Source organism: Canis lupus, chromosome 9, assembly GCF_011100685.1.
Source record: "Canis lupus familiaris isolate Mischka breed German Shepherd chromosome 9, alternate assembly UU_Cfam_GSD_1.0, whole genome shotgun sequence".
Taxonomy (NCBI): Eukaryota; Metazoa; Chordata; class Mammalia; order Carnivora; family Canidae; genus Canis; species Canis lupus.
In genome coordinates this window covers 6,050,433-6,061,779 of record NC_049230.1, presented here as the reverse complement: position 1 = coordinate 6,061,779, position 11,347 = coordinate 6,050,433, and the positions used below count along the sequence as shown (strand labels likewise).

At 45.6% G+C, this 11,347-nt stretch overlaps 1 protein-coding gene and 1 long non-coding RNA gene across 2 annotated transcripts in view; one reads left to right on the top strand and one right to left on the bottom strand.

Annotated features, from left to right (window-relative positions):
• Positions 1–704: 704 nt before the first annotated feature.
• The window catches only part of GRB2 (growth factor receptor bound protein 2), a 72,486-nt gene continuing 61,843 nt past the window's right edge, over positions 705–11,347 (bottom strand). The window contains exons 4-6 of the mRNA XM_038546617.1: positions 6,965–7,087; positions 3,820–3,988; positions 705–2,853 (exon numbers count right to left, since the gene is read on the bottom strand). Of these exons, the coding sequence (XP_038402545.1) occupies positions 2,668–2,853; positions 3,820–3,988; positions 6,965–7,087 (478 nt within the window). The 3' untranslated portion in view covers positions 705–2,667. The remainder of the gene's footprint in view (positions 2,854–3,819; positions 3,989–6,964; positions 7,088–11,347) is intronic.
• The window catches only part of LOC119873225, a 47,611-nt gene continuing 42,928 nt past the window's right edge, over positions 6,665–11,347 (top strand). The window contains exon 1 of the long non-coding RNA XR_005364210.1: positions 6,665–7,157. This is a non-coding gene — a long non-coding RNA (uncharacterized LOC119873225). The remainder of the gene's footprint in view (positions 7,158–11,347) is intronic.

The window sequence follows — 11,347 nt, the reverse complement described above, 5'->3', positions numbered from 1 at the left end:
CTGATGGCATCCTGCAGGGCAGTGCTGACAAGTTCCTACTCACAGGGGTCTCTGCAGAAATGCAAGAATTGGAAAACTATAGCCCAAATGGGGCAGCCGCAAATGTGGTAGTAGGCTGAACTCTAAGAACTGGACCAAGAATCTAAGTAGAAATTCCTTGGGTTAAGTTTCTGTTCACGCTTTCCCTAAACACTCCTTGTTCTGGTCTATGCCAGGCAGTATGCTGTGGTTAGGCCTGGCCTCACCTGCAGCAGCCAGCTGAGCAAACATGCTTTAGCTACTGGGCACATGGAGATTGCTTCAACACAGACCATCCTGCACTTCTGTCCTTTATTTAACAGGAGGGGATGAGGACTGGGCAAGTGCTGGGTCTAGACCAGAGTTTCCAAAGTGTGGTCCATAGTTTGTCAGAAACACCAGGCATGCCTGTCGGTGCTCTCAGCCACCATCTGGCAGCACCTGTGGGTGGTGGCTGGGCATCTATGGTGACCAAGCTCCCACGGATTCTGATGAGCAGCTGAGTGTGGGCATCACGACTCCAGGGGCCCAGCAAGGTCCACATGCTTCCCCAACAAGCTAGGGGGGTGGGAAAAGATGACACAGGAGTCCCCCGACACCGACGAGCTTTTAGGTTTTTATTTTAAGTAAGATGGTGGTGGTGGGCGGGGGGGTGGGGGGGGATAAAAAAGAGAAGAGATACAGAGTGAAGAATTCATTGTATGTTTATTATTCACAGTTAATCACTACCTACCAAATGCTATCCGCAGAGTTAAAGGATTAAGTACATAGGTCTTTTTATTTAAACACTGATTTTTTTTTTAAATATATACACACAAAACTTAGTTTAGCAAGGCTTCATGATATACACCAATTCCAAAATAAAACAATCAAATGGTCCAGGTGTAGAATGCCAGAGATTCCTTTTATCATCACTGAGGAAAGAAGCTACCAGAAAGGGAGCAGGGGGGGGGCAGATGCTCTGTCCAGAAGAGCAGCTGCCTCCGGGGCCTCTGAGTACTCCAGGCTGAGTCCGGCTCCATAACCAGAGTCCAGGGGAGACTCCAACCGACCACTTCAGAACCCAAAGGCTGTCACCAACTCCTGGGCAGCCCCGTTTCTGTTGCGGGCAGGGGATTGGGTGGAGAAAGTTCACAGGCACATCACTATGAGGGACAAGCAGCTGACAGGGCGGACAGAGAGAGCTCTGCAATGTCCTCGGCCTTCCTACATTTCCCACTTGTTCTTCCCCAACTGTTTCTGCTTCACGGACACATTTCCTTGGGGGGAAGGGTGAAGCAGCTAGAAACACAGCCCACTGGGAACAGAGACACGGAAACCCAGCTGCTTCTTGAATGCTGCCCTAGTGCTCACCTGGGCAGGTCAGGCAGGCGACACAAGATGAAAGCCGTGGACAGATACCTCTAACTTTCAGAGCAAGAAAAACGAAAGCTCTCATTTTCCACCCCAGTGTTGGAACACAGTATAACCTGATACAGTCACAGAGCGACAGTCTAAATTCCTTGGGTTTTCCTGTTTGAAACTTGCTGGCTCCAGGGATTTTTTTCTCTGGGGGCCTCTGGAGCTGAGGAGGGGCAGACAACAGCTGGGATCACAAGGTCAAGGACTCTGACCACCCCCCTGCAGCCAGATCCAGTTCAAGGTGGGAAGAGCTGGAACTTCTCCTTCCTCCCCAGCAGCTGGGGACTCTGCACCCCTGGGGCAGCCACAGCAGACTCCAGAGGGCTGACAAATATTAAAGCTGAACCTTAAAGACTCGTGGCTGAGAAGAGGCGGACTGCCCGCACCCTCCACCTGTGCCTGTAGCAGCCGCTCCTCTGCCCAGAGCCCGGCTCCCCCCACCCCCAGAGAGGACTATTTACACAGAGCAGGAGACAAACTGGCTGGAAAGCTCTGGACTGTCTTTAACTTATTTTAAAACAAATAAAAAAAACACCACTCATAAGCAACTCTTGAAATAAGGAAAAAGGCACTATGAAAAATCAACATGCTCAATAATACCATTTGGAAAGGAAAACAATGTAGAAAAGAGACAAAGGTTTTTAGTTCGACTTTTCTCAGGAAGCCATGAGGGGTAACAGTCCTTCCTCTTGCCCCCGCTCCACTTCCAGCTTTGTCACAAGATGCCTGCGGCTGGGGGCTGCCCCCCGCCACGCCTGGCAGACACTGACCAGTGAGGGCCGCGGCCCAGCCGCCCTCTCCTCTGTGTGCACGAGGAACACAGCCACGGCTGTCCTTCCTTCAGTCACTCCAACTACAACAGACATTTTGCATAGAGAAAATACCAGCCCGCTTGGTTTCTTTTCTTTTATTATTGGCATCAGCTAGGACTATATGTGGCATTAGACGTCATGCACTGATGGACAGAAGAGGAGAGGGATGAAAAAGAGGACAAAGGAGAAACAGGAGCAGCGGTGAAAATTTGTAATAAAAACTCTTTTCTTAATTTATAGGTAAGTTTTGGCATTTTTATATCCAACGCCCCCCCCACCCCCCCAAAGTTCCAACCAAAGTGAGAGGGTCACCAGGTGACCCAGCCAGGTGTTCTGAGCTCCCCTCATGGGCTGCTGTTAAGGCAGCTCGGGGGTTTAATTCTTTTGTATGTGTTTTAAATTTTTCACTTTCTTTAAATAATCTCTTCTTTGATTCTTAGACGTTCCGGTTCACAGGGGTGACGTAATTGCGGGGAAACATGCCGGTTTGCCCATGGCAGGCCCCTTTCCACCAGTTGGGGTCTGAGTTATCCATGACGTGGATAAAGTCTCCCCGACGGAATCCCAGCTCTCCATCCTCCTGGGGATCAAAGTCAAAGAGGGCCTGGACGTACGTCGGTTGCTGTAGAAGACAGGCAGGGAAAGAACACCCGCTAGGTCTCTGCTCATGGGCAGCCCCTGCCAGGTAGGACCCGGCTCCACAGACATGTGCTGTCTCCTTCATGTTTCCCGAGATAACCTCCCACTTCTCCTCCAACTCCATTTATCCTTACAGGTCCTAAGTCTACTCTACGTGGGTGCAGTGTACTTTCACCATGGCTCACAACACGCTAGAACATGCTAGGGCACAGCCCTCCACGGCAGCCCATGAGCTGCTACCCCATAGAAAACCTGGGAACCAGTAGTCAGGCTCTGGTTTACAACTCTAAGCCTTTGAAAAGGCTTTAGTTCCCATCGGTGTATCGCTTATAAAGTCCTTAAGGTTTCACAGAGTCAAAAGGCCAAGAGCTTGACTAAAATAAGGTGGAGCGCCCCATAACACAGGACTGGGGCTTTGGCCACAGGAATACAGGAGTGAGTGTGGACTCCACTCCCTCACAACAGGGTTTTCCTCCTCACTTGCTTCCAGGGAAACAATACTGCAGAGGGTTAAAGATGTTCTACAGAGACATAGGTGGTAACTGGCAACACACCGCCAGGAAAGGCAGCCTCTGGGAAAAGGCCAAACCATTTTGTTTCAAACTACACATCTCTGACACAAACTAAAGATACTATTTTGGGGCAGCCTGGGTGGCTCAGTGGTTTAGCACCACCTTCGGCCCAGGGCGTGATCCTGGAGTCCCAGGATCGAGTCCCACATCAGGCTCCCTGCATAGAGCCTACTTCTCCCTCTGCCTGTGTCTCTGCCTCTCTCTGTGTCTCTCAGGAATAAATAAATAAAATATTTTTTAAAAATTAAAAAAATAATAAAGGTACTATTTTGAATGATGGGTGCAGAAGCCCCAGAAAAAATCCTTTGAGAGGGTACCTGCCTATCTGAGGAGCTATTCTTAATTGCTAAAACTGATCCCAATCTTATGAGGCTTACCTGTGGCACCTGTTCTATGTCCCGGAGGAATATCTGCTGGTTTCTGGAGACAGATGTAGATCTGTGATAATCGACCAGCTCGTTCAGAGAATTGAATTTCACCACCCAGAGGAAATACTTCCCGGCTCCATCTCGGAGCACCTTGAAGTGCTGCACATCATTTCCAAACCTGGAGGGGCAGAGAACACCCACGAGAACAGGTCAGAGGGCTCCGTCCTGGCTATCTGGGGGCCAGGTGCTCCTCACATCAAGGAGGCATCTTCTGAGAACTAGAGTTCTGGCAACACTTCTCACGGCCTGAGGGGCCCAGACTGCAGCACAACACGATCCCCTGGCTGCAAAGTCAGGACAGTCAGGACGCTGAGTGCCCTTGAGATCCCGCCAGGGGACTGATGATGACCAGTGACGACGGGAAGAATCCTTGCCATATAGGAAAACCTTGTCCATCAGGTTAATTCTGAAGATGTTCGTAAGATAAAAAAAGAATATCCTAACCTATGGGCATGACTCCAAGTGCCCTGCGCTGTACCAAATCAAACAGCCCTATTCAAGGAAAAGTGTGACTTCATTAACTTTTCAAGCAAAAAAAGCATTAAAACTTTACAGGACATTTAAAGATGACAACAGGTGGGGTAGGAAAGTGAGAGAGGAGGGACTGGACATACTTTCAACAACTCTCCTGTAATTGGGAAGTGTAGATTATGTTTTCCATTTAGGAATCTTAGTTCTACTCACAGGTGAAAGGTCTCAGAACAGAATGCAGTAGGAAAATAAATATAAGAGGCCGAGGCACTGGGTGCCCAAAGATGTTTCTCGATCACCTGGTAACATGCTTCCTCTTATATTGCCCTGCAGAAGCAGGCGTACAACTGGGTGCTGACCAGCCCCTGGGGAACAGTGTTATGTGGCTGCTATACCAGCCCAGTGAGGCTTTGCCTGTCCTGCTCACTGCTGTGTCCACAGGACAGACACCAGGGCTCAGCCCTCAAACAGTACTCTAGGAAGATCTATAAATGAAGGACACAGTCTTTCCTCTCCTTCAGTCTTAAAGGGAAAAGGAAATTAAAAACAACCCAGCAGGTGGCAGCGCTGGGCTTCAAGTAGGAGATCCCAGGCATCCAGGACCGGTATATAGCTTTTCCTGAGAATCTGCGTGTGGTGAGGAAGGAGGGCACATTCCCCAGAAGCTTATGCCCTCTGGTGCAATGCAAATGGTTTGGTTCTTATAAGGTGTACTGGGTCCCAGACAGTGACCTGTTAACGACCACCACGCTGTTTTTCAACACTGACTCCCATCTTGAAATGAGAGAAACCTTCTAAAGACTGTAGAGATTCTTGAACCTCCTTTGAGAAAGTGTTTGTGTTGTTAAAGACAGTAATGACATCTGTTTCAAATTTTATTTCTGGAACAATAATTGCACGGATTCTTTAAAGTTTTTATTTGATAAAATGGAATGGTTTGGGAGCTTGCCAGCAGCTACTGTATGAGCATGTGCAGTGATGAGTGATAATCAAGGCCTCCACTGCACACTACCTGCCAAGGTGGCTTTGGCCACTACTCAATTAACCTGTGAGTTAACTACTTGTACTCCTCATACTGTATAGAGTATAGAGTATATACTGTATAGAGTACTGTATAGACAGTACTCTATACTGTCCTCTACTCAGGTCAGTATAAAATGTAAGGATAACAGATGACAAAAGACAAATTAGCAAGAAGCATTAAGATAGTAATTCCACCTCAAGATACTCCTTCACTAGATCCTCACTCACATGTGTTTATAATTGAGTGCATCAGAAGGCCGCTGTTGCTGTGCGTGCTGGGAAGGGGGGTTGCTGGGGATAACCACTGTACCTGCCACACAGTTTTGCTGTGAACCTGCAACTACTGTAAAAAAATGAAGTCTATTAAAAAAAAAAAAGAAGTCATTGTTAAAAGAGGAAAACTCTGAAAATAATTAGATCCAGTTTGACTTTTTCATGCTGGGACTAAAAAACTCACTTATACAGGACATGTATCTGTGTGGTGTTGTGAATATGGCCTGAAGCCACCTCCCACACCTTCAGAGGGGAAAAAACCCCACAAAAACAAAAATTAAGTTTAAATCTACATTTCAAAAACACTATACTAAAAAAAACAAAACAAAAAACAAACAAAAAAACAAACCGAAAAACAAAAACACTATACTGGTCCTAAAATGAAACAAGATATTCAGTTAATTTTGGACACTGAAAAACCTTTACATTGTGTGTAAATGGCAAACTCTCTTATGGTCTTCATTGAAAAATAACGTAATCTATAGTAGCAGTGATCTAAGACCCAACCCCTGCAAGTTTTTATTTAAATTCTAGTTAGTTAACATATAATCTTAGTTTTATAGGGGAGGAATTTAGTGATTCATAACTTATATATAACACCCAGTAATCTGAGTTTTTAACCTAATCATGCTGTCATAGGAGTGATTTGTAAGATTTTCAGGGGAGGGGTTCCTCTGATAATATATTAACTAGAAAGGCCTTGACAATTTGATTAAAAATACTTATTTCAGAGATGGGAAGTAATTTGCATGAAATCCTCAAAACTCCAACTTATGTTCTCAATGATTCCTAGGGTGGTAAAGCTCCCAGTCTTTCCTATTCCTTGCTTACCAGCTCCCTTTCACATTTAAATTTACCACTGGGGAAAGCAAAACACCCTCAAACCCTTGTGATAACCTTTAAAAGTTGAAGTAAGAGGCCTAGGATGGTGTTGGTGGATTTATGCCAGACATCTGTACAAGAGAGCCAGCTGCAAGGGTGAGCAGTCACGCCACCAGAGTGAGATCCCACAGAGGGCAAACGAGCAAAGAGCTGTGTGCAAGGCAAAGGGCACAGCAGAGAGTGGGGATTAGGGAAAACATGCTGCTACTCACCAACTGAAGGCTGTTTCCACACAGGAATCTAAACTCAGTACTGGCAGAACTAATTTTTGAGGAGTCAGGAATTACTATTTTAATGTAAACTATGCTGCTTTATAAAATACAGTTTAGGCTAACCCTCTACCAGTTGGCAATCTTTGGTGTGTGTAGCCAGACACCTGGCCTGTGGCTTCACGTTTCAGATGAGGAGGGAGAGGACTCCAGGGACCAGAACGGGAAGCACTTACTTGACAGAGAGGGAGAAGTCCCCGGGGGCACTCTCACTCTCTCGGATGAGAAAGGCCCCGTCATGCCGCTGTTTGCTAAGCATTTCTTCTGCCTTGGCTCTGGGGATTTTGCCAAAAAACCACCTAAGGAAGGAAGACAAGCCAGTCAACATCTGCTTCCCCACAAAGAGACGGGATATCCAGCCTCCGAAATGTGAGTAACAGAACACTCCTTGCCAAAGGAAGGGGCCTCCTGCTTCACCCTCCAGTGTCAACATGCCCTACAAAGCCATTCAGTCAGCTTCTCCCTCGAGACACAGACCATCTCCCTTCAAATGACATTACCCTACCCTACTCTCCCCAGAAAGTGACTCACAAGGCATGATCATGGGCCACTCTTCCTAAAGAGGAAGACAAAGATGGGCCTCCTAGGTCAAAGCCCACCGCGCACCCTACTGACTCATCAGCAGGGCACTGGGGAAAGCCCAGGTCTATCAATATAAAGCACCGGAAGAATCACAGAAGGAGGGACAGGCCTCTTCTTGCAGCCATTTGACGAGGTCAAACCTTTGGCTACAGTGGGATTAAGGGAAATGGAGGTAGGAAAATGGAAGGCCCAGAAACTGGAGACAGGGCTACTTCTTGTAACAGCCCAAGGCAAAGAGGTTCGGCTAGGAGAGCAGCCTCTACCTACTATCACAGAGGCTGGGACTCCTCTCGATGCCTTTCTGAAACAGAAAGATGTGAGCTGCTAGGAAGATCCTATCGGAAGCTGCCATTAATTGGATTAATCTTTAAACATCCCTAAATCTACCTTCTTGTGTCTTTCTCACGTTGAGTACTACAATGCTAGGCTGCTGAGTAGCTGCCAGGATCTAGCTTCTAGCTTCTACAAATAACTCACTGGTAAGCCCTCCAGTGCCTGGAAGTCAGGCCACACGAGAGAAATTACATATTAATACAACAGAGTCATCTCCAACTATGAAAGGACAGCTGACTCTTCTAAAACCATTTAACTATTTTCTATTTTAAACTCTAGTGCTTTCAAGCTTGTGATGGACTTGCAGGCAGTAGGGATCAGTCTGGGGTGGGGTAAAGTCAGCCACCCTCTCTTCCTCTTAAGCCCCAAGATTTTCCCACCAAGCATGTATTTTCCTTTCTTTTCCCCTAGTTTAAAGTAATGAATATGAATTTTAAAAAATAGCCTACATGTTTGTGAAGTAAAAATAAAAAGCAAGACTTCCCTTAAACTCCCCAGAGGCAGCAAGTGTTGGCAGTTCTGCGCTCTGATTTTAGGCCTCTGCTTCTGATGTACACATACAGAGATGCGGCTGTAGGGTCTTCTAGCCTCCAGCTTAAGATGAACTCAATTTTATTTTCAATGAGTAAAGATAAACTGAAGTGAAATAAAGTATTCTAAATTGGAATTTTTACAAAGTAAACACATCCCTTACAAGCACCTAGAGTGAAAAATAGAAAATTAGCTGGAGACCATTTTATTAAAGACTTCTTTTGTATCTGCTTCCATTTTTATTAAATTCTGTCCTGGGACGCCTGGGTGGCTCAGCAGTTTGGCACCTGCCTTTGGCCCAGGGTGTGATCCTGGAGACCTGGGATTGAGTCCCACATCGGGTGCCTCTCTCTATCTATCTCTCATGAATAAATAGTTTTTTTTTTAAATTATGTCCCTCTTTCTCTTGCGGATATTCTACAACATAAGGGGTATCACGCCATCTGAAGAATAGCGAGTGCTCTCACTTAAGACATTTTTTTAAATTTTTAAATTTTTAAAAAAATATTTTATTTATTTATTCATGAGAGACACAGAGAGAGGCAAGAGACACAGGCAGAGAGAGAAACAGGCTCCATGCAGGGAGCCCGATGTGGGACTCGATCCCGGGACTCCAGAACCACACCCTGGGCCAAAGGCAGGCACTAAACCGCTTGAGCCATCCAGGGATCCCAAGACATTTTAAATAGTGATACTCAGGTGTAACTACATGGTTAAGGTCAAAATTTTTAAAATCTTTGAAAGATGGGTTTGTACTACAACACAAATAGCAAAGGAAAAAGCTAGTGGAGGAGGTGGCTCGTTTTCCATTTTAAATCTTCACTACATTCCACAGGCTCCCATCCATATGCACTCAGTGTGAAAAGCACATATCTGGACCTATCCCCAGTACGCCCAACAATCTGTGTTGCAACACTAGCCAACAATCGTTTCCTAGTTTGTGTTTAACTGGTTACCTCGAAAGCTGTATTAGGTTGTACTCCACTGGAGACTTCCCTCTTCCTAACAAAAACTAAAGATAGGGGGAGAGGAAGGATTGAGGAGAGAGGGAAGGGGGGCTTAGTGCTCTGTACTCTCTCACCACTATGGGAGGGACACGGATGCTGTACTTATGGATGTCCAGTCACAGAGCAGTCCCGGAACATGATGTGTGCTGCAAGGCCAACCACTGCACAGGCCCATGGCCATGGTCTTTTCAGCAATACGGTTTCCTGTTTCAGAGCTTGCAGCAGAGGAACACTCCCTGCCTTTCAGCTAGACTCTGCAAAAACCACCACCATGGAGGCTGTCCTCCTGGATGTTTCCCAATCAATTACTATTCCAGAGTTCTTTAGAGTAGATCTTTTAAAAGCACTAGGCAGGAGAAGGAGTTTCCTTAAGGGCTAACTCAGCAATTGGGCTACTGGGGCAGAAACTCTGCTTTCCGGGGACAGAGGCCTTTCCTGTGTTTTCTCAAGGTGGATTCGAAAGGCTTGTGTCACTTCAAACAATCTGAAGGAAAACAAAGGTTTAGAGCCACTGGCATTTTACTGAATATAGAAATTATAGTATTATGTTCTAAATTCTCTTTCAGCCTAGAAATATGAAAATGAAAAGGAAACTGAAGCTGATTTTCCTTTTTTAAAATATTTTATTTACTTTTTCATGAGAGAGACAGACACAGGCAGAGGGAAAAGCAGGCTCCATGTAGGGAGCCCAAAGTGGGACTCGATCCCGGGACCTCAGGATCACGCCCTGGGCTGAAAGCAAGCACCAAACTGCTGAGCCACCCAGGCGTTCCCTAAAGCTGATTTTCCTATCACTGGATCAAGTACAGAAGCCAGGCAACTATGGCCCTCAGCCCAAATATGCCCAGTTTCTGTATGGCCCACAATCCAAGACTTGTACAAATTTTTAAAGGGTTATTTTAAGGGGGATCCCTGGGTGGCTCAGCGGTTTCGCGCCTGCCTTTGGCCCAGGGCACGATCCTGGAGTCCCGGGATCGAGTCCCGCGTCGGGCTCCTGGCATGGAGCCTGCTTCTCCCTCTGCCTATCATAAAATAAAAATAAATCTTAAAAAAAAAAAAAGGGTTATTTTAAAAACTTCAAAAGAGTATGTGAAATGACAGAGATTGCATATGGTCCTCAAAGTCTAAAATATTTATTATCTGGTCCTTTACACAGTTTAGCCAACCCTTGATGTACTCTGAGGACAGACTGATGGAATAGATGTATATAGAATATCTGGCGTCACTCCCACTCTAAGTATCCACTATTCAACTGCTTCTCTCCCATGGAGTACATTCAATGATGCTGTCTGTGAAAAGCCCATACAGCCCCCAAAGCAAACATGGACACTAAATGACCACATGAATGCAAAGCTGTGCTTAGTATACTTCCCAGGACATCTGTACTAGTCTTGGTTCATCTTTTGGAGTTTCTTGGTTATCACCATGTGTGCCTACATTTTAGTAACCTGGGCATGGTTGTGTGTAAACTCCAAAACTAATGTTACAGGGACTTTAAATGAGGGGCATTATCAATCCACTGATAGGGGTCTAGGAACTTCTGCCACATACACCTTTTAAGATTCTTTTATGCCTACTCTATTTTTATTATTTTTTTAAGATTTTATTTATTTATTCATGAGAGAGAGGCAGAGACACAGGCAGAGGGAGAAGCAGGCTCCATGCAGGAAGCCCAAAGTGGGACTCGATCCCGGGACTGGGATCAACTGCTGAGCCACCCAGGCATCCCTTATGCCTACTTTAAAAAAAAAAAGAAAAAGACTAGCATTTCACTGACATTTAATTGCCAGTGACTCCTATATTACTCTGTGGTTTTCTATATTGTCTTTTATAATGAGAATCAGATTCATAAATTACTGTCATTGAAATAAAAATACCAGCAGCTTTCCTAATTTTTAAGACAAAAAGGAATGAACTAGATGATTGAAGGCCCCTTTGAGCTCTGTGTAGGATAAGATGTGGTTAAGATCTCTGTTCTGGTGGCTTGGAGGGGTGATGGGGGATGACAGACACACATGAGAGCAATGACAATGAAGACAGGGACAAATGGGCTGTCACTCAAGGTGGGTCAAGTCATCTAAAGGTCTTATTTATCATTTGTGTTAA